At 35.8% G+C, this 24,509-nt stretch overlaps 1 protein-coding gene across 3 annotated transcripts; it reads right to left on the bottom strand.

The window, feature by feature from the left end:
• Positions 1 to 5,091: 5,091 nt before the first annotated feature.
• LOC149068833 (uncharacterized) lies at positions 5,092 to 20,810 on the bottom strand. 3 transcript variants are annotated; one of them, XR_016195124.1, is made up of 4 exons: positions 20,459 to 20,810; positions 18,819 to 18,921; positions 7,042 to 11,503; positions 5,092 to 5,388 (listed from the first exon to the last, which is right to left on the bottom strand). XR_016195124.1 is itself a non-coding variant. In XM_089250724.1 (3 exons), the coding sequence occupies exon 3, from the start codon at positions 11,462 to 11,464 to the stop codon at positions 7,301 to 7,303; it is 4,164 nt and encodes a 1,387-aa protein (XP_089106850.1). In that variant the 5' UTR covers positions 11,465 to 11,503; positions 18,819 to 18,921; positions 20,459 to 20,810; the 3' UTR covers positions 5,092 to 7,300. The 3 variants fall into 3 exon arrangements, 2 of the variants coding, with proteins under 2 accessions (XP_089106850.1, XP_089106851.1); XM_089250724.1 differs by having other exon boundaries at positions 5,092 to 11,503; XM_089250725.1 differs by lacking the exon at positions 18,819 to 18,921 and having other exon boundaries at positions 5,092 to 11,503.
• Positions 20,811 to 24,509: the final 3,699 nt, after the last annotated feature.

The following is a 24,509-nucleotide window of genomic DNA, read 5'->3' on the forward strand; positions in this document are numbered from 1 at the left end:
GTAGTCTACAAGTGGCAAAATCGTATCCTATAGCATTCTTTGATACCCAAATAGCTTCTGTTGGTCCCCCCCCCCCCCATATAGGTGGAAATAGACTTAAAAGACAGGATAATGAAAGCTGTGGGGAGGGCGCATGATGATGTCAATTCATATGTATATATATGCATTAGATCAGTTGCTTCTTTATTATCTCTACGCATTCCCCCCCCCCCCCCAAAAAAAAACAGCTATATAATTCCCCGGAGGTAGGTAATATTGCCCACTTTGAGGAAACAATGTGTATGGGTAAAAGTTCTATGTAATCTAAAAAATGACTCCCCTGCATAGTGGGGGTGGGGTTACAACAAGCTGGTTGCAATCAGCTTATAATATTGTTCCGGATAATTTTTCACAAGTCTTTGAAATAAGTAGAGGATGAAGCGATCTTCAGGACGCCACAAATTTATTTACAGAAAAGCAATTTTTACACGTATTTACAAGCATAGATCCACGCTAACCAGATAAGAGTTCTCTTATTGAGCATCTAATCTAACAACTCTCTCTCGTGTGATCTCCTCATTATTTATAGGTACGATCGGAACTTCGAGAGAGAGAATATTCCACAAAATTCTATTTTGCAATTTCCAAGTTGCCAGTGCTACCGTACGGAGACCTTCTAGATCAGTGATTCCCAACGTGGGCGTTAACGCCCGAGGGCACCATGGCCCTAGAAATGATTATAACGGACATTGTTAGCAACTTACCGGCTTTTTTTCCCCGAAACCAAACGTTTCTATACGAAAAAAGAAAAATCGTTTTTTGCAGACTACATACTGAGCACATGCATTCAATTAATAATTGGATCTGTCCACCTTTTCTTTACTCAATGAAAAGCGAGCCGCTGATAAATCATACAATGAGTGAATGTCAGTGGTTCAAGTAACTTTCTATTTTTTTGAGTAGATATACAGTATTTGCCACATGATTATATAGTATCTGCCTCCCTCACTACGCCCTTGCAGTACAGCCTTATCTATGGGCACCTTGCCATGCATTACGGCATGATTTTTGAGTTCTGCTGTTCACGACTAAAAAGAAACTCCTGTACTGCTGTCAGCAAATGTTTTGGCTGACATAAGTTGATCAAACATTTTTCCCAATACAGTCCTGATGCAGGGTCGTCTTAAAAGCAACATGCCTCCCCCACAGGGCAAGTAAAGTTCTGTGGCTCCAACCAGGCCAGAGTTACCTCCGTACCAATTTCACTCTCACTCACGAAAAAACCATAATAAATTACCACATCTCATTACCATAAGTTCTCCTCATATGCACTTGAGGCCCCCTGTGCCGTGCTCGAAATAATTCTTTACTCTAGTCGTGGAGGGAGGGCTTCCTGCTTTGAGCAGGGTCCCCCCCCCCCCCCCCACGTCAATGTAAGTCCCTGTCAGATGTGCTTTATCATCGTTTCGGGACACACACCCCCTCGGTTAAAGCCGTGGCACCCAGTATGTTCGAATTCAGTTGGGGGGGGGGGGGGGGGGTTGGCAATCGCTCGACCCACGATCCGGTTAACACTGAGAAAATTTGTGTCATGTGAAATACTGGCCCCTCCCGCCACGTCAGATGGATGCGCGAATCATCGGTCTGCGAGTAAAATTCCATACACCCTGTTATCTATGATGCACCGTATATATAAATTAAGGGAAGGAGCATTGTGTCTGTTAGTTTAAGCTGTTCGTCCCTACTTTTCTCCATTTATGAATTCAAATATCTCCGCGAATATTGAGCGAGATATTTCGCGATCTCTGTGAAATACGAGACACACACACACAAACGTATACATATAAATTGCGCGGATCTTTTGCAAAAAAAAAAAACGAAAAGAAAAAAATTGAGAAACCCACAAAAATAGATAGAGTGGTGCAACTCAACGAACTCATATTCATTCAGTTCAATTCATTCCAGCTTTAGAGGTAAAATAAGGTTCTTTTTATTTAAAGGTTCATTTTTACGATGAGAATTTTTTTTTAACATAATGTCCCAATTAACATGAACGCCTAATGTGCTCAGAGCTAACATCAGTTGAATTTTTCTATGCCAGAGCTACACGAGAATGGCCAGAATAGCAGATCACGGGTTAAACCGGAAAGGCGTTAGTAATGAAGTAACAAAACTATTCAAACTTTCCGGGTTTTCATGTTATGAGCGAGTCGTTTGTAAAGCAAATGTCTGTTCCACCGTAGCCGGTCAATTTGTCGCACTCAACTTGTCGCGCTCAACTCGTCGCGCCTCAATTCGTCGCGGTACAAGTTTGTCGCAGTGTCAATTCGTCGCAATACAAATTTGTCGCAGTGTCAATTCGTCGGGGTACAAATTCGTCGCGGTACAAATTTGTCGCAGCTCCAATTCGTCGGGGTACAAATTCGTCGCGGTACAAATTTGTCGCAGCTCCAATTCGTAGCTGTACAAGTTTGCCGCCGTGTCAATTCGTCGTGACGTCAATTTATATATTACAGCGCAGAATCAATTCGTCGAACCGTCGATTCTTCACTGTACATGTTCCACGCGAGCTTGTATGTAGGTTTTTGTCTTACACGTGAAATAAAAACATGAACAAAAGTGTACACGCAGTTAACTGAAAATAATTAATTTTTGTCAATGCAGAAAGGTCATCGAAATTAAAATTGCAATATCAATTACATTTAAAAATTTAACTGCATATAAAAGTTTAATTATATTTGAAAATTCGGTTATAAAAATTCGAAATGTTAAATAATTGATTTTTGCTGTGATAAAATTTCAATATCATGTGGAAAAATTTCGGTTTGTATGATATTCCCCAAATTACAGTGAGCCTATCTTTAACGATTAATTTTAATTTCGGGTGTCATGTACACGAAGTTACATACAATGGGCTAATTGAAAGTCTGATTTCATTCTTTTCACTCGAGAGTTGTTACTTTAGAGTTGAAAAAAAAATATCAAAAATCGATTGACATTTGCAGTGGTGTCAGAGACAGAGATGCTATTGGTGCCCAGGGGTACTTTATGGAAAGGGTATGAGTACCCAGAGAAATGATTCAGAAACCAAAATTTCCTACTTCAAGATCAAGACAAGAACCCACAAGTTTCAAACACTTCTGGCATCCTTGGCCAGTCAAAGGTGCCGACATGAAGGAAACATTGAAGAGGGGGAGGGGATGAAAACCGCCATTCATTCCGTTTATAAGGGACTCAAACCCGTACTCAGGGACTCAAATCCCGACAAAAAGTGGCTTATACGGTGGAAATTAAAATTTAAAAATTTATTTGATCTCAATTTTTTTATTTGGGTGAGCTCTTCAACATCCCTCACTGCGAGAAATTGAAGTCCCGACGGAAATGCGGCTTATATAGTAAAAATTAAATTTTAAAAATTTAATGACTTCAATGAATACTTTCCTTCATTTGTTAAAAATTAAAACAGATGGGAAGGGGGAACATTTCCAATAAATGAGAAAAAAAAATTAGTTAAATTTTTTACGCCTAAAGCAACTACCCTATTTATAAGATCACAACAAACATGAATTTTAAAGCAATTCAAATTTGTCGCGATGAAATGAGCTTGCGACAAATTTGTACCGCGACGAGTTTGTAGCACGACGAATTGTCCCGCGACAAGTTGAGCGCGACGAATTGACCTAGACCCCTGTTCCACTACAGTGGCAAGTCATCTGTACAAGTGACGGCGGGCAAAGGTTAAGGTTGACATGGCACTCTTGATTGGTTTGAGGGGGGGGGGGGTCAAAGCCGTATTAAACATATCCGAAATGGGGAGCATAACACAATTGGGGAAATCTGTGGGTGCTCGATCACCCCCAGTTGTTTGTGATATAGGTCCGAGCAACCCTCACTCCCGCACCGTGTGAGATTCAGAAATCATAATTTCCTATATAAGAACAAGACAAGAATCCACAAGTTCAAAACGCTCCCGACGTCCCTGATGTTAAGGATTCGGCCTTGGTTAGTATTCAGAGGCTGTTAATTTGCATCAATTCACTATAGAGGGGCCCCGAGCACCAGACATGACCCCCGCTCTGTCACTACAGTAAAAAGTCTAGTCTAAGATCTATATATGAGCGAGGAATGGCGAAAAAAGGTTTAATTCGAATTTGACGAAAAAGCCCATTGAAAGCGGGACGCATGGTCCCGCCATATATAGAAACCGAAAGTTAGGTGGACGCAGCGAGCAATACCAATCATTTTTGACTTCCGGCGCCCCTGGAAACAGAAATTTGTGGAATATTCTTTTTTTTTTTTTGAAGTTTCGACCAGAGCTATAAATAGTGAGGCGATCATAAGAGGAGAGACTGGATGAAAAGTCAGTTGTGATTGAACTTTGCGACAAAGTTGTTAGCTCTCTCTCCGATTAGTTTGTAAATACGTGTATAAATTGCTGTTCTGTAAATAAATCTGTGTTTGTCCGTTGAACCGCTTCTTGTTTTGCAATCTTGAAGTCTTGTGGAAATTGTCTGGAACAGCACATAGATTTCTGATCAAGCAGACAACATGATTAGGCACTCACATTGTTCCACGAATATCCCAAATTTCATCATGATCAATATAGTCAAAGGAATTTCTATAATCAATAAAACAAAAGTATAACTGCTTTTGATGCTTCCATTATCCATCTTATATTGACAATTTGGTCTCTAGTTCCCTATTTTTTCTGAAACCTGCTTGCTCTACTACCAATTCTTTTTCTATAATGGTTTAGTCTTTTCTGAATAATTTTCAGTAGAATCTTGCTGGCATGTGGTACTAGGGAGATTGTTCTGTAATTGGCGCATTCTCTAAGATCGCCTTTCTGGATATACTAGGAATATATAAATAATGGCATTTGTTTGGGGGAAAAAAATTTGGAAACAAGCAAACATTGAAGAGTAAAAGGTGAAATCATGTAGTTCACAGCCTGCTTTGACCAGCATCAACTGCTCTAGATATAACATTTAATAATAATAATAAAAAAACTATGATTTAGTGAGGAAAAAAATTTCTCACTTTTATTTTTTTCAAGATTTTTAAGTACAAATTCAATTTCATTCAAGAAATAAAAAAAACATATTCTCTAGATTCAATTTTTTTTCTTCAAAAGCATGAAACATTGAATTCGAATCAGCACAACATTTATATTTTTTTTCAAAAAATTACAAATTTTAAAGAAAAATTCAACAAAATATATATTTATCTTAATTATCTATTGATACTCTAAAGTTATCACAAACAGTGGACATATATATTTTTCTAAAGCCACTAAGTAGGTATATACTAGGGGAAATCAAGATCACAAAATAAAATATTATTATATATTTGATCTTTGTATATATTTACAAAAAAAATTATTTCATTCTCCCTTCAAATGCAAAGAATCTGTAAAGGAAAGTAATTTGATGAATACCTAATAAATGAAACCAAAATTATATCAAATAATATACTAAAAAATTATCTGAACTACAAAGAAAAGTTCACTCACATATAATTGGTCATACATGTTACGCAATACGAGGTTACTCATAATGTTACTTGATGTTACTCATGTCACTCACAATACAATGTTACTCTCTGGTTCAAACATACTTTTTGTACTGTTGATACATTCCATCTATAATGATAACTCCTTTATAATGACATGCTTCTCAGATTTCTTGAGTATCATTATCTTATAGGCATTTCACTGCATCATGAAATTTCAGAGGTACTTTTGTATTATTTTTACTATTCCAGTAAATTGATCCCAATATTTATGACACGTAAACAGGCAGTACGATGTTACTCATAATGTTACTTGATGTTACTCACGTTACTCTCTGGTTCCAACATACTTTTTGTACTGTTGATATATTCCATCTATGATGATATGCTTATAACACACTTTCAATATTTTTGAACAGATTACAATAGACAACATAGAAGTCCTTGGATTACGCAGATGCAATGTGAACGTAATATACCGGCAGTGAATTGAGATTCTTATGTATGTTACAGTAAATGTGATAAATCTGGTGTTTATGCATAATCACTGACCATTTCAGTAATTTTATAAACCAAGGATTTATCATATTACTAGTGATTATGTATAATATCCAGCTCGCATAATATGAGTATGATAAATTATCAATGTATTACACAAACTTCAGTTTAGGACCTTGGTTCACAAATCTTTTTCATTCGCAGCTATGTTTCCCAGTCACCATTTTTACACAGCTACCCAGAACAGCCTAGTTAGAAAAGTACTACTTTAAAGCACTGAACAAGCATATATTAATGTCACCCAGCTTATCGCAACACCCCCTAACCGAGATTAGCAATGCCCCCTTGGAGATACGATGTATACTTTGAGAAACACTGGTTTAGGACAATGAATTTGATATTTAATGTTTGTTTTGTTTGCACATATTGATAAGTGTGAAGAAAACCAACACAAGACTGATAATAGTTTTTGTTTTCATCTTCTTTTATTTTAATTTCTATGGTAAAATGCATGTATCATGTACAACAGTGCTTGACAAATTCCAGGTGCCGCGGCAACTAAAAAAAATTGGTATTGGCATCTAAAATTTTCTATGTGCAATGCTGAATAAATTAGAATCGAATAATGTCGCAATGTTTCTGAAATTTATATCAATGTGTCTACTAATGCGGAAGGCAGTTCTAATGCCCTGGAAAAGTTGAAACAATTTGAGCCTATTTTCCAGGGGGGAAAAAAGGCTCCTACAGAAACTTTTTGTGGAACCTAAATTTTTAATACAATTAGTTAGGCTTTTTCATGTATGGACGAAACGGATAAGTGGATAAAAGAAAGTGATAAATTTTTCCATATTTATGAAACATCTGAGAATCTAGTAATGTCTAGTAATTTTGCCAGTAGAAGTGATGAATGTACCAAAATTTATCAAACTTACCGAGATGACTGGCAATAATTCATAATCATCAGTTCATCACTTTTACCATAACATAGAGTTGTTAGCATTCATGAAAAACATGATTATCACAGTGATTTAGATCATATGTTTGGAGATATACCTGTGTTTGTTCTGCTTTAGTGGAACAGTCTCTTCCTATCAAAGGTTCAGGGAGAACTGAAATGTTAACAACCTACATGGCTATATCGACAAGAAATTAAAAAAAAATTGTGTTTAACATTCTGATATCCTTAGTTGATTTGAATACAAATCTCAAATATATATATATACTGTTATTAACAAATTTTGCAATATATGAGCTGCTATAAAAATAAAAAAATTATCAATTTCTTCATCAAAATTAATATCACAATATGATCTTACAAATTGTTTTGTATTTTTCTTAATGAGACTCGGTTCTTCACATCAACAAAGAAATGATTTGGATGCTTCATAAAAAAATGAGTGAAGTTACTCGCACTGTACTGGCTTTTTAAAAAACATTGTACATCCCTGTCAGATGAAGAAATAAACAACCATAGATCAATAACTGGAATCGGCTTGCCATAATCATAGAGAATTCTCTCATAAAATTGAACACATTTCTGTTCCCTATAAATAAATAGAGGTAGAAAATTTTCACTCAAGCCCATTTCATACACAGTTCGGTGGAATTCATCACCACAAAGATTGTCTAACTTTGGATTATTTGAAGGCATTTGCAACACTTTTTTTGCAGAACTCATTTCAGCATTAGCAACATTAACGGCATCAGTGGATCGGAGAAATTCATCACCACAAAGATTATTTAACTTTGGATTATTTGAAGACATTTGCAACACTTTTTTTGCTGATATCAACTCTGAGCGAGCAAGATTAATAGCTTCAATGACGGAGTTGAACATATGGTGACTGGTAATTTTCGCATCAGCGCAAATGCCTGATGAAATATTAGATTCACAGTCTGAATTTACATTGGGGTAACTTGAACTAGACTTTGGAACTTCACAACATGATTCTGACTTCTGATTAATAAACTTATCATTGAAAAAAAAGTCTTGGTTAATTTTGGAGCTTTTTCCAGCAGAATATCCTACTGCTACATCATCTTGAGCCAATAAAGCTGTTTGGACATTCTTATCAGCAGTTTGCAGCATTTTACGTTCATGATGAAACGCATCACATGACTGCTTATATTCTTCCGTTGAGGTGCCTGTAGATGTAACACCACCGCATGCTTTTCTAGTTATGGATAAAAGACTTGGTGGATCGACAGCAAAATCATAAAAATATTCACCCACGAGTTCAGATAACTTTTTGTGAAAGAAGACTTTGTTCAATGAATCCTTAAGAACTCTGAAATTTGCCTCTTCTCTCAATCTAACATACTTTTCTTCTTCAACAACGAAGTACTCTGGGTATTCTTTGAAAAGTGATGCAAATTTATCCTCCTTATGGTTTGCAGTTAAGAATGAGATGACATACGCAGGAGCTGATTCTAGCATGTGTTCCATGTCACAAAGAAGCAAATTTTGACCAGCCTTTTGCAGGTGATGAACCAAAAGGGACAGAAGTGCTGCTTTAATAGCATGCAGGACAAACAGTATTTCTGAATCATTTGTGAGAATTTCACAAGTTTTTATGTCAGAGTTCTTAAGAGAGATCATTGTGTCTTCGTTTACATCAAAATATAGGTAATGAATTCTAAGAAACTGAATCAAGTCTCTTTCTGAGAAACTGGCAAAATAGTTTTTCACATTATTGTCTAAGTTGGAAACCTCTACAAAAATTTGGTTCAGCGAAAGCTCTTTGTGCGACTTCAAAATGTCTGCTAGACACCTTACTGAGATGACATGGAGTTCACTAAGTGTATCAGAGTGGATGCACTCACACACATGTATTTTGGACATACAAGTTATCGATTTCGGTTGTTTGTCTTTTACAAGACTGGAATCTAAACTTTGGAGACTGCCATTATTTGATTTCTGTTTCGAATATGATTTCATAGTAACAAAATTACAATTGTTTATCTCAAACGAGTCAGAATGACGTTTGAAAAATTTGATTTGGTCATGTAAGCTCTTGAAAGCATCTTGTGAGTATCTCATTATAATTGAATCCGTCTCGCAGGCTAAGGCCATCATTTTGAATAGATTTTGACAGTGAATAGAATAACAGGAACTCAAAAAACTCTCAAACAAAGCTATCATTGCTTTCTCTACTTCACTGCTGATCATGACATTCTCACTAGAGGCTTCCTCGGAAGTTGGACTGGTCTTTGATTCTGCCGCTATTGCAACAGAGCTTTTATGTTTTCTAATCGCAGTGCTTGATTTATCATGCTGTTGAACACATGAGAACGGTTTCATGTTAGATTCTGAGAAAGCAGAAGTAGTTTTGTAGTTGCTTGCAATACCATTTTCAGAACAATGGCTTTCTTCATTTTCTGAAACATCATACTGGGTGTGCTCCATAACATCATTGCAGTCTTTAATTTCTTCAGGATCATTGACCTTCTCAGATGATGACGTATTCGCTTGTTTAGGACTAGATTGCACATGTTCTTGACTAGAACAGATGGAGGATAGCTGTGCTTCTGATACAGTATCAAATTTACTGTTGGTTGAATGGACACTGATAGATGGAGTTTTCCATGAATATGCATATAATGCTTCACTGGGTTTGGTTGATTGAGCAAAAGAATCGGTAAAATCAGAACTACACTTGGAAGACATACTGGCAGATTTCACAAATCCACTGGGTGTTTGAGTGAGGTGAACATCCTCGCCTACTAGGGTGAATTTGAGCGAATCTGCCACTAATATACTTCGCAATTCTCCTTCAAGAATAGGCTCAAAAGAAAATCGAAAACCATTAAAGTAGTGAACAATAATAGCTGCTCTATGCAATTCTTTGATGCTTTTTGTCCCATTCTTCAACAATTTCAATGTAGATTTTATCATGGAGCTAATAAATGCTTTAAATTCTGGGAACACAAATCTTACATATTCATTGTCAGAAATCAGAAAATGATCCGTGTGATTTTTGAAAAATAACCACTTATCATGGGTAGAAATCGTACTGGAAGAGCCTGATAAGAAATATGGGGTATTATTCAACATTGCAATTGCATCTTTATAATGAACACGCTCTTTACCCATTTCTTTTGAAAGAAACTCAACCACTTCATGTTTTGCGTTTTTCATAAATACATAATCAGAACTAAAAATAGAAAAATTTTCAGGATGATTTTTAAAAAAACTATATACATCAGATTCTGAAAATTTGGCAAAAAACTTTTTCACATTTGGTTTCTCATTGCTTAAATTTTTCACGAGCCGTCTATAACGCTTCGGTTGACCGCAATTCAATTCAAAAACAAGATCCTTGATCACAGCATTTTCCAGAAGCAATACGTAACCATTATCATCTAAATAAAATTTGTCAGAATGAACATTTTTGAAGAAAGCAAATTTTTCTGATTCAGAAAGCCTATTAAAATGTTCATAATCTTTTGAAGATTTTCTTAATATTTTGAGAAGTTCAAGAAAATGTATTGAACCAGAAACTGCTGAACAGTCTTTTAGAATCTCAAGTATGTTACACTCAAAGTTGACAAGTGACTTTGTGATATTTTCAATAACTTCATGATTAACAGTTTTGGTGCATGGAATACTTTCCATCATCATTGAGACTACAGGTAGAGATACATATCCACTTTCTTCCATACAAAAGTCCTTCGGATGAGATTTAAAAAACAAAACTTTTTCAGAAGTTGACATCTCACTGAAAAATACTGAAGCTTCTGGGCAATTAGCTTTCGATAATTCAACTAAATACTCATAATGTAAAGGTTGACCAAATTCTAAGTGATGTTTCAAACTCATAATCACCTTATTCTGAATTGTATTAGGACTGTTATTTCTCGTGAGAATTGAAGTTTCTGTAGGCAATTCTGATTGATGACGATGGGGAACGGGCTGATTTTCTTTTGAACAGTTCACCCTAACTTTAGGTGAACAATAGGCACTATTCACATCACAATTATTCTTTTCGTCTCTATTAGTCCCATTATTGTCTATGACAGACACATAACCATCATTTTTTATAATGAAATCTGAGCTATAATCACGAAAAAACCTGAATTTTCGGGAAACAGAGTATGAACCAGTAAAATTTTTGAGATTTGTGTGAAGTAGCTTCAATGATTTTACAAGCTTTTTCCAATGAATAGACTTAATATTATTGATTAAAAAGTCATTGAAACATATCTCTAAAAATATTCCAATCTCACCTTTTAAACTATGTACATTGGGAAAATCTGCACCATCCATAGACACATAGCCATTATTCTCAAAGGTCAAATATGGAGAGATCTGAATAAAATCACACAGATTTGAAGGGTGGATTTCTAAGAGGGTTTCGATATCACCACACATTTTCTCTAAGTGTTTCCAAGCCTTCTCAAAATGCATCTCTCCAAGGTCAGAAAGGATATAATGCATAATGTCTGCCACATTATCTTCCATTCCTTGAACAGACATGATGACACAATCTCTATACACACACTGAAGAAGAGCCACCTAAAAATATATATTTTTTTCATTAGCTCGAAACTTATCAATTAATTATACATTTCAAATAAACAAAATCATTACCATTTTTTTTTCCTGCACAATCTGTGGATTATTCATTAACTCTTTAAGCGGTAATGACGAGATATCTCGCCTCTATAAAAGGCTTTCATTTCAGCACTAACAAGCCCAGATGTTGTAAAGTTGATTTCTAAATGGAAAACTTTTCTTCATACCTCATAGTTTGTACTAGCTGAAAGTTGGAAGAAAGCCTAATTCATTAGAGGATATAGCATTTTGAAGGAAGGGTTTGATGATTTCTAATTGCTGCTTAAAGGGTAAAAAAAATTGCATTTGTTAAGGTTAATTAATGATTACTAGAACCCGGATTATATGCACTAAAAAAGTGGCAAAATATGCTCTAAAAATATGCAAATATGCACCTATTAAAATATGGCCGAAATATGCACTAAAAATGCCAGAATATGCAATTAAAAATGCAAAATATGCAATGAAAACTGCAAAAATTTGAAAAAAACCCCCAAAATGTGCATAAAAAGCATATCTGGAAAATTAAAAAACAAATTCCAGGATATGTATCAAAACTGAGAAAATATGCATTAAAAATCCTGCAAAAAATGTCGTTTTTAAAAATAAATATTTTCTATTTCTTAATACAGATTCACTTAAAAAATTTATACCTACAGTACATATGTACAATATATACTACATATTCAAATAACTCTCTACATATTTTTTATTTACACTATTTTAATTTCTTTTTTGCTGTAACTGCTTAGAGCTGAAATACCAGTGACAAAACAATTTTGACAATTTTTCTGAAAAAATTTAACACTTTTTGACATATTTCTAAAAATAGCTGTAGGCCGGGATTACACTATAAAAGTTTAATAAAAGTACTTTTATAAAACTTGAAAAATGCAACCAATAAACATATCGGTTACATTTGAGAGAATATAACTATTATTATTGGATGGCTTATTGATTTTTTTTTTTCAAGTTTTGTAAAATGGTTGATATTTGGAAAATACAGTATTATATACATCTCTATAAATTCACTAAATCCTACCTGCGGAAAAAATAAAAATGTTATGAAAATATTCTCAGCAATATTTATTTGAAAAATTATTTTTAAAAAGTTATCAAGCTTAAATAAACCTTCAAAAATATGCACTTATTCTGAAAATACTTTGATTTTATGCATTTATATGCATTAATACTAAGAAAAAAAGCCAAAATATGCAATCCGGGCTCTAATGATTACATATTGTTGCATATTATCTGAACCGTTTTGCTCTGAGAGGTTGGAACAGAAATAAACATTTGAAAAAATAAATTTTTTTCAAAGATTAAAGATGTTATGTATAGATGCGAGTAGAAAAATTGACTTTTTTTAAAGCAAAATTCGTAACTGCTGATTATATGCCACCGTGTGATTGTGACAGGAAACTGCGGTACACACCAAAATAAAGACAATGAAAGTAAATTATGGTTGAATCTAAAAATTTCAAACAATCAAATAATTTTGGAGGATTATAATGTTTCCAGTGAGAAACTCCCTTACAAATGACTAACTACACTATTTAAAGAAATTTTTTAGCGATAAAATATTAATGATGATATATATATGTATATATAGGATCCTTGATTCATTCTATAAGGTATATATTATCTCTTTCATCATTAAAGCATGGTTCATACTCTTTGAATGTAAAAATTTAAGGACTATACAAGAACTTTTCCAGGAAAAATTCAAGGACATTCATATCGTGGTTCATAAAAATTGAGATTTTTCAAACAAATCCAATTAATTCTAAAAAATCACTCCAAAATGAATTAATTTTTTTCATTCACATTCAATATTTACTCATTTTTAATTTTGAGTTCGGTTTCCTAATTTATTAAAGATATATAATGTTTGAAACAGTTATAATTCTTATTTTTGAACTTGTAGACAATGTCAAGCTTTATACAGGTCTTGCTTATAAAAAAAAAACTACATTGTGGTCTATGGTAGATCAACTTTAACCAAGAATATTAAGAAGTCACCAACGAATAAGGCAAATACAGTCAAACTTCTCTTTCTCAAAAACTCTATTTTACTACATATCTCGAAAAATAATAAAATCCTTGCATTTACTGTACTAAATCAATGCATTTTCACCTCTGTCTCGAAATTATTTTCAAAAAACTCTTTATCTCGAAGGTCTGCCCAATGATAGTAAAAAGAAAACACAGAATTTCCTTTTCTTTCGCGCAAATCTGTTTTTCTCCTGGCGGTGAAAAAAGAAGCATAAGAAAGGATTATTTAAACAGCCCATTGCGTTGATGGGTCTTGTCAATCCTGGGCAGATATTATGATACACATGGGGTGGATGCCATGTGGATGGCTCTTGTTAAGCATGGCAAAAAGTCACCCAAGAGACAATTCAAAATTGCTTTAAGGAAGCTGCGGGTTTGGAACCAGTAATCTCAGTGATGAATCAGATCAGATCTGGTAGCTCACTCAAACTTCAATGAATCTCAGAACAGTGCTGAAGATGAAATTTCAGAACATAAGGGCATTGTCAAAACCCTTAAAGCTAGAAATTTCATTTTCAGATTTTGTGGAAATGGACAGTTCACTACAAATTTGCAGCACCCTGATTGATACCAAAATTATTTCTCAATGTATGGCCGACTAGAATGACAAAAATACAGCAGAAAATATTCCAGAGGAATTAGAAAAAAGTAGCAGTGAAAAATGCTGTAAAAACGCTGTGTCATTTTCTGGAGCAAACTGAAAAGATAGGGCCCGAAATATTTGCAGCTCCTGCTAGTATAGATGAAATTGTGAAGGCTCAATGAGCAAAAAAATATGCATCAAACTAAGCTTACGGATTATTTTAAATAAGGAATGTAAATAAAATGAAATGGAACAAAAAAAAAGAAAATTGAACGTATTTTTGTGTGTTTGCAAATAATGTGACTAAACATTGATTGTGTAACTTAACTAATAATTTCATTAGTATGTAGTAAAATATAGTTTAGTATTTTTTAGCCCTATATTAATCAAATTTTTCACTATTTTTGACGCAGTTTTACTCTTGTACTGAGAGAAAAAATATTTCTCGAAAACTCTCTATCTCGAAATTTTTTTTTGGTCCTTCCTTGCAGTTTTGACATAGAGAGGTTTGACTGTACACGAAAAATACGCAAACTCCTAATACATTTCGACATACCATAGGTGTAGTGTTCAGAGGAAAAAACATTTAATCACTTATCACACTCACCAAGGATCCCACTTGGATTGGATACCAAATCTTAACCCTCAGTTGCTCAGCAGAAAAAAGTATGTCTGTGTCTGTTCACTTCAAACGTTGTGGTCAGAATAAAGCTGAGAGCCTGCATGTAAGACTAATGCAGCATCCTGATCGGAAACTTGTCACAAATGGAGCTGCCCGATTGGTCTATTTGAATTTTCTTAGAATTGCCACTCGTAATGAATCCAAGCCATGGTGTTGCGATCGGTGGTGTTGAGTTATTGTCGTTTACTAGTATATTTTTGAACCCCACTGTCACCATAGTAGTGGTCGGCTGCAGTTGGTTTCCTATGGTTTTCAACTTTGAGACACGAATATGAGCCGATCTCCCTGTTAAAAAGTCTTGCCACAGAGAGCAACAGGCCTACAACAATACAATTATTCAAACATTACACTGTGTTTACATGATGTTTTCTGAAAAAACATTGTGATTTCTGTTTACCATTTCTTCTCTTCTGCATATCATCAAGCATGTTGGAGTATGTGTTGACAATGCTTCCTCTACCAATTTTTCTACATGTGAAGAATATAAAATGGAGGGATTTATGCCATGAAAATAATCTATTGATTTGAACTTGCGAAGCCCTTCCGCTATGTTACACATGGTGAACTTATCTTCCACTTTTTTGTGGAGCAGTAAGCTGCATTAATTCCTCCTCGGTCAATGCCTTTGAATTGCTATTAATTTTAGCTGTTCGACTATTCCTCTGTATCCATATCACTGTTTTGCTAATGTGACAATGTCTTTGATAACCTCTTCAATTGGCTCTGTAGAAATGGTTGTGTCCTGGAGCACACATTGTGGCTAAATGATAATCCAACCCGAGGTGACTATTTCTCTGGTAAGAACTGCCACAGCTCTAGTGATGACAGTGATGGCATTAGCGAGTCATCCTAAACATGCACAACTCAAATTTTGTAAACAAAACACATGAATGACGATTTATATGTGTTAGCAATTTTTTTTTTTCCAGTAAAGGAAAAAAAAATGTGAATATGGATACCGCAAATACGGGGACCGACTGTATTCATCTCACATATTTGTCATGTTTAAACATTTTCCCCACAGAATTCATTTAAATATACTGCTTCAATGCACCAGTACTTTCTCTTTTGTCTTTAGTGACTTTTTTTGGCAATTTTGGCAATAATTTTAAATAGTAATAAATAACTTTCGAACACCTTTGGCATCATTTTTGGTGCCAATTGGTGATTCTTCCATATTTGAGAGATCCCACAATTTCCCATATTTTTTATCGAGGAAATATAGTCAGCCTACATAACTTATATGCAACTGACATTCATAAATTAAATAGTTTAAAATATTTGGAAGCAATAACTTTAAGACAGTGTTTTGTTGCGAGATTTGAGTTTTTTAAGTACAGATATACCTCAGCTATGGGGTTGGCAGGTTTTTGACGGTTTAAACCGCGGTTTAAACTGTCACGTCAAAAACTATCAAAAACCTCAAATATTGCTTTTCAATATAAAAATTCCCATTGGAAATGTACTTGTTAATTGCATGTAATGTTTAACGTGACTATGCTATACAAAGAATAAATATTTAATATGATTCTAAAATAATTTTCTATTCTCTACAGAATTATTTTGGACAATATACATTTTTTTTCCTTATAAAATATACAATTTGAATAAAGCATAGCATAAACACTTGAAGGAAAACTATGGAATGATTTGACATTCTCTGATTCAAGATGATTCTTGACCTTCCAAAATTTCTTCAACTGCTTATATATGTGAATTGATATAAACCATCTGCTGTACTCTTTTTACAACAGATAAGTGTTTAAAAAACTTTATTACCTCATATATTATGTAATGTTGATTTCTGTTATTATTAAATTACCTAGATAATCACTGATACTTAAAACGATACTCTTATTGTGCATAACATTGAAATATGTCTAGCGATGAAAATTTACTAATTTGCAGGACTAAAATGCCGTTTAATTTGGCAATGCTAGCTTGTACATGAAACTTAAACTCCTGTAACTTATCCTTAGTCAAACTTATTCTTACTTTTACACTACGATATGGTATATTTTCTAGCATTTATAATGCAATGGTTTTCCAATTGAAGCTGTATTTAAACGTGCGAAATAAATGCTTTGGGTATCAAGTCCTGTCATCTCTGCTTTGGTTGAAAATATTCTTTAAAACTGCGTGAATTTATACACCCTGAGCTAAGAAATTTTTTAGGTGAAAATAAATGAGTGCCTAAAAAAAATCTACTTCAGTGCCTCACGCCACAGTGCATGAAATAAGGAAGGCAGGGTCGTGTCTCCAGTGGTGTAGATGGTAGCATGCTTGCCCGGCAGAGACAAGATGACTTTTCTTTCCGAGTTCACCTCAGCATAATATCCAGAAAATAAAATGTTTCCTTGATAAATGAGTTTAATTAGTTTATTAACAGAAGCTGAAGGAGAATTTTTATATGAAATAAAATTTTGGGTGGATCAGAAAATTTAAAATATCAAAATAGGTATTTTTCCTCAGTAATTATAGCCTAATTCTGAATATAAAACCTCTTTAATCTACATAAAAGTTAGTTTTTTTGTCATTTAACACATCTATCAGTTTAACAAAAACTATTTGACATCAGTTGACAGTAAGTTTTTGACAGTTTTAATACCAAGTTATATACCAAGTTTAATACCAGTTTCAGGGGTCAAAAACCTAACCCTGATGCCCTATCATAAATATTTTGAATAAACAGCTCTATTATGCTTAGCAAATTGAACACAAGTTAAGATAAGCTTAGATAAATAAACCATAAAATTATATTTTATATGTTTTAGACCAGTGATTCCCAACGTGGGTGTTAACGCCCCTGTGGGGACGGTATAAGCTACATAACATAGGATTCTATCGGTTAGATTGCATTGGGGGCGATGGGAGATAAAAATGTCTGAAGGGGGCGATGGGACAAAAAGGTTGGGAAACTATATTCTAACTCTTATGTTGAAAAATTCAAAATTGCAAATTATTAAATTGTATTTTGTTTTAATTATTGTAATAAATTAATGTTTGAAAATAAAACATTGTAATATGCAAGAAAGTAAGTTTTCATCATGTTATATACCTATTGTGTTCAAAACATTATCAAAAGGCATTCATTTAGGTTTTTGACAATTTTTGACAGTTTAAACCAGTTTTTGACATCAATTACTCAACCCTGCTCAGGCGTGGACCTACGACGACGATAAGATGGAAGAGGGCAAACTGTGCAAGTTTGTTCGATCATCCCATATTTTACGTGGCAGACAAATTTTCCCATATCATTCTGCTTTTGGGGGGGGGGGTGGGTGCAGTCATTCCCATTGCTTCCTGGATCCGTGCCTGAGCAAAGGCAGGCATCTTCAGCCCTATTTCTCTGCTTCATTCGAAGCAGATATGAATGAGGCAATATCTTTAGCTGCAAATAGAGTGAAAGCAGGCATCTTCAGCCGTGAATGGAGTAGAAGCAGTCATCTTCAGTTGCAAATTGGCAAAAGGCAGACATTTCAACTGCAAACAAAGCAGATATGAATGAGGCAAGCATTTTCAGCTTCGAATTGAACAAAGGCAGGCATCTTCAACTACAAATGAAGCAGATATGAATGAGGCAGACATCTTCAGCTGTGAGTCGAGCAGAGGCAGGGGGATCCAGGGGGGATGTGTCGAAGCGACTTAATATGCAGATGCATCAGATCATCCTGTATTTTACAGGGCAGACAAATTTTCCCCATATTATTCAGCTCTTGGGAGGGGCAATTGCCACCCACCCCCCTTTGGATCTGTGCCTGGCTATGCTTGATCATGTGCCTATTTTGATTCCATAACTCAATAACTCATCGCTGTTGCATTACTCGTTTTTGCCAACACTTACAAGCACTTGAAAATTTTACTTTTTTTTAAGGATTGCAATGATTTTTCAAGGACTTTAAAATTATTATTGTTTTTAAGAGCTGTACAAACCCTGTAAATTATAAACACATTACCGTATTTCGCTGTATTACTCAGAATGCTGTAAAAATCAGAGAACACCAGCTTTTTGAATGTTAGTGTCTGATCCATTCCCAGCATGTCAGGAAAAGTAAGGCTCTATAAGGATTAAAGAATACGTTCAGGAGAGAGATATCAATTCATATTAAATACTGAATGAATAAGCGAATTTGCTGTATAAGATCTGCCCAGGAATTCGATTACGATAATTAAAATTGAGAATTTACTCAATTAGTTAAGGATCACTTGAGTGACTCGTGACACATTTCCAGATCACTTAAATGACCCAAGTGATATAGAAATGTCACTTAAGCAGACCATGACATATTTTCAAACCAATGAAATATGGCGCTCTCTAAAAGATTGAGCACCCTTGCAGCAGAGCCTCATTTTAACAGACCCTATTACAATGGACATTGCTTTCAATGGAAAGTTTAAAAAAATTGTAATAATAATAGAGGGTGCTTTTATTTTTTACCTGACAAATTTTAAATTTCTAAGCAAGCAGTTAAATATTGACTGTGTCTTCTTCATGACTTGTACCGCTCGCCAGTCAGAGAAATTAAAATTAATGCAGTGTATATATGTATACATTTTTTTCAATGAAACCCCATGCAGAAAAATGTTTTTTATTTGATATGTAATGAACACTTTTCATAGCCTAGTACGGTAGTTTCATTGATGTGTGCACCAGGGTTTAAGCTGCGGTCACATTTTTCGCAAAATGTGAAAGAAAATCATAGAATGTGAAAAAAGCAGTAGCCACTTTCGCAAAAATGCGTACAGGAGGTAAGCAACGAGTAGACATCCAACCATCAATCATTACATTAGGGGTCATTCAAGTATTACGTCAGCATGGAGGGGGAAGGGGGTTTCGGATTTGCTGACTTTTGATGACAAGGGGGGATGGGGTTTGAAGGTTTTTTGAGCTGACAAGGGGTGGAGGGGGTCAGTGTTTTGCTGACAAGGGGGGAGGGGTCAAAAATGGCTAAAAATCTGCTGACGTAATACTTGAATGGCCCCTTAGCATTGTAGCATTTTGCTAAAGCTTTCCCTCCCATTTTCGCTTTTTTGCAAAAGGAATTTTTCATCCAGCTTAAACTCTGGTGTGCACCCTGTTGCATCATTCTCTTATAGGAATTATTTGTTAAGCTGACAACCTTCAGCCCCTATCAGTCCAAAGTCCCATACTCAGATTCGAATAGAGTGAAGCTAGATATTTTTAGCTGCAAATGGAACAGAGCCAGGCAACTTCGGCTAACTAATAAGCCGAGGCAGATATCGGTGGTGTGTCGGAGAAGCAACTTATTTTGTAGGTGCAACGGATCATCCCAGATTTTACAGGGCAGACAAATTTCCCCTATATTATTCGGATGCAAATGAACCTAGAAGGAGCTACCAAATCCCCCCCCCCTCCCTGGATCTACGAGTGATTGTGTTTGCTCTACATCTCGAGCAATAAAAGTTGGAAAATAACTCATGCTCGAATCATCTTTTACTGTCCAATTTGTAGAGATTGTGGGGCCAAAGCCTTCCCCCTAATAACTAATTCAAGTTTTAACTTTTCATTCAAGAGCTGATTTTAGTATTTAAAGCAGTGTCATTTTATCCTAAAAATTGAGTACATAAAACTTACTAGTGATTCAACATCAATTCAGCATGACTTGACTAATTAGTGTCTTCTATACGGTACCAACGTTAATTCGTTGTTGATATCAACATAATAAAATTTATCGGGAACAGATTAACGCTCTCTATGCCTGCTGAGGGCTATAGGACTGAATTCATCGGGATACAGATTAACGTCCTCTATGCCTGATTCATCGGGAAATTTGATCATCGAGATACAGATTAACGTCCTCTATGCCTAATTCATCGGGAAATTTGATCATCGAGATACAGATTAACACCCTCTATGCCTAATTCATCGGGATAGATAGATACATATTATATTTCATCAGGGAAATTTGATTTCTCAAAATGTAAACATGACTACGGGACGGCCCGAACTGAAACCCATACCTTACTAGTTGTTGTATCATGACCATCTATATCATTTTGACCATATCTCTAAGATGAATCCGGGACACCAAGTCAAGCGAAAAATTAAAACAACGTTAATGGGTGGGAAATAAAGGCTATCCCTAACTTGTTTTGTGAAATCAAATGCATTCAATGTGGATAGGGCAGGGCCGGTAGAATAAAGACGGCCCTGGATAGGATCGCCAGATCCTAAAACTGAGAAAGGACGACGTCTTCACACACACTCTTAGTGACGTCACTTACTCCAATTTCCCCAATAGATAAAGCTAGAACTCCTTAATACGCGCCTTAAGTATATGAAGGCGTCTTAGATAAAGCTACTATTATGACCAATAAAACCAGCCACGAAGATGTTTCCTAAATCTAAAACAGAACCATTAAAAAAAAGTAGAAACAGAAAAAATTTTGGGAATTTTTCGATGGCTATTGGTGAATGCGTGTGGGGGAAGGGAAAAAAAACACATCAATGGAGAAAAATGTGTTTCAAAGTGGCGAAAGTTAAGGGACACACATATTAAACCACGATACAGTGTCTGGCGTGCACCGATCTACTACATTTACTTCCAGAGGAAGGTTTTATTTAAAAAAGTTTAACATAACAGATATATGTATATGTGAGATGAATATATAGGTTATAGGCTACCACAATTGAGTAATATTATTATGTCCACCTTCCATCTTTTACATCAACTGCATTGTGAAGCCCCCATTTCAATCCTCACAGGTGAAATGGTGGTGGTCCGCTAAAGATGGTTGTCTGCAGTGCCGTCTTAAGGCATCTCAAGATAATAGGGAGGGCCTCACAAAAAAAAAAGATATGGTTGAAATTTTTGAGAATTTGCCTGGTAGAGAATGAACCTAGAAGAGGTAGAATCTGGTAGAGAGTCAGAAAAAAATCTCTTGGCACGGAGGCCCACGATGCTCTTGAGACGGCCCTGGTTCTCTGGCCTCTGTGGTTTCCTGACTTTGAGACGCAAATGCGAGCAATCTTTGAAAACAATTCTACCACAGTGTATAACAGACCTTACAACTTTTAGACTGCATTCATTGCTAGTTTTGTCTTCAAAAGATAGATGGCAATACCTGAACACATACACGCACAAAACTTACTTGGACAGTTGGGTTCTATGATAGTTAATATTCCAACACAACCACTTCTGTTCATGGAGAAGTTGGAATCGGTAATCCAACAAGGGCCGTATTCAGCGGCATCAGAAATGTTATGTACCTGTGAATGCTCAGTCTGAGCTTATTTCTGAATGAATTCTGGGGGTGCTCAAAATACTGGTGGGTGCTTGAGTGCCACCCAATGCAACCACGGTTCTAAATGCTACTGGTTGTATTCAACTGAGAGTATTATATTGAGAGGTTGTATTCAACAACGCTTTCTGCATGGCTCTACCAGGGCCCTGGGATGATTAGCATTTTTTGTCTTTACACACACTATAAGTTCATCATAGAGCTATGATGAAGAAACCCATGAAAAATCTGGAATGGGATCCTGCTGCAGGGACCATGGTTTCTCCCAGAAGATATTCCAATTTATAATAGCTGAAAGTAGTAGGCTTTTCTCAAATATTTTTTTGATAGTAATGGGAGAGGCCCATGCAAATTTTAGAAGCACAGGAGAGGGGGCCATGTTCCCCCACCCCCACAACGATGGGGTTGAAAGGGCTTCAGCCTGCGGCGATTATCATTTTTTCACCCACACTATAAATTCACTACATAAGGGGCAGTAAAATGACTGGTCTGGGACCCCACCAAAGATCCCTGCTGCAGGATATGGGGCCATTGGGGGAAGGTTTGCACAATAAAATGTATGTTTACAAGTTTTATCAAGTAGTCCTGACACATGGATCTCATCGAATGTTAATGGAATGAAGATAATAAAATTTAGAGTGAATAGACTTTCTGGATATTAGACTATCTTGTGAGGTGAACTCAGGAAAAAAAGCTCAGTTATGGTCTTTACCAGCAGACAGACAACAGAACTTTTTTCCCAAGTTCAGCTCGGCATAATCTCCAGAAAGTCTATTGATTTGATGTATCATGGGCCGAGAAAAAATCAACATCCATTAATAAAGATATTCCCTGTTTTAGGTACTGATTACAGATTTATCAATCAAATTCTATTGACAAGAGCTTTTTAGCAATCCAATTGATCAAAGCTTAGCGCAAAGTGCTATCAAATAGACAAACAACAACCATACACAAAGCAGAGTCAAAAATATCAGAACACCATTAATAAACTTATTTTGTAAGTCAATGCAGTGAAACTTCAGTTAACGAGCTTAATTCGTTCTGCCAATGCACTTGTTATATGAATCGCTTATTATTCAAATCAAACTTCCTCATAGGAAATAATGGAAACTTAGATAATTTGTTCCCACAGTTATTCATTCACATGAAAATGACTACAACTAAACCATACATGTAACTCGTCCATATTCCTCTCACGAATTGGTACATGTTGGAATGTGCGTGTATGTGTAGTGAAACCTGACATGAAGTTTGTTTCTGCGTAATGTTTGTTATGTGTAGTGCTGCCATCTGCCACCACTTTTTTTCTAACTATGAGTGAAGTGTAAGGATTGAATAAGTGTATCGTTGTAGGCCTGTTGCTCTCTGTGGCGAGACTTTTCAATGGAAAGATCAAATCGCATTTGCGCCTCAAAGTTAACAACCACAGGAAACCAACTTCAGCCGACCATCACTGCAGCGACGGTGGGGTTCGAACCCGGATCCTCCCGATGCGAGTCCGTCACTATGACCACTCGACCACCACAGTGGCACATGAAAATGACTGGCAAAAACGTCATTCATCAATAATACAACACAATAACAATAATAAATAATACAATAAAATATAAAAAATAACAATAATGCCGTAAACATACAATACAATAATATTTACAAATTAATTTACTCTAAACATTACAAAGAGAGAAAGACTATCGTTTAGGACGACTTACACACTGCACTCACCATCTGTAAACTTATTCTTTTTGTGTGCCTTTAAAAAAAGAAACCCTATCTATGACACTGACGGCCGTATCCACCAACACAGTTTAAACTGCAATCGCAGGTGAAAGGATTGAAGATCGAAATGGATTGGTTAAGGGTGAGATATATGGATTTTTTCTCAGCCCGAGATATCAAGGAAACAGTTATTTTTCGGATATGATGCTGAGGCGAACTCGGAAAGAAAAGTCATCTCGTCTCCGCCGGGACTCGAACCCAGGCCCTCTTACATACCGGGCAAGCATGCTACCATCTACACCACTAGAAACATGACCCTGCCTTCCTTATTTCCCGCCCTGTGGCGTGAGGCACTGAAGTAGAGGCATTAGTAGCCTTCAGAGAGGCTAACGGTGAAATAAGGAAGGCAGGGTCATGTCTCTAGTGGTGTAGATGCTTGCCCGGTATGCAAGAGGGCCTGGGTTTGAGTCCCGGCGGAGACGAGATGACTTTTCTTTCCGAGTTCGCCTCAGCATCATATCCGGAAAATAACTGTTTCCTTGATATCTCGGGCTGAGAAAAAAAGCCATATATCTCACTCTAAAACTGTCCCACCCGGGGGCCATTTCCTGAAGTTAAGAGAGGCTACTAATGCCTCTACTTCAGCGCCTCACGCCGCAGGGCGT

This window comes from Pholcus phalangioides, unplaced genomic scaffold (assembly GCF_987345545.1).
Source record: "Pholcus phalangioides strain wild (caught in Gottingen) unplaced genomic scaffold, Ppha-v1.0 ptg000024l_1, whole genome shotgun sequence".
Lineage (NCBI taxonomy): Eukaryota > Metazoa > Arthropoda > Arachnida > Araneae > Pholcidae > Pholcus > Pholcus phalangioides.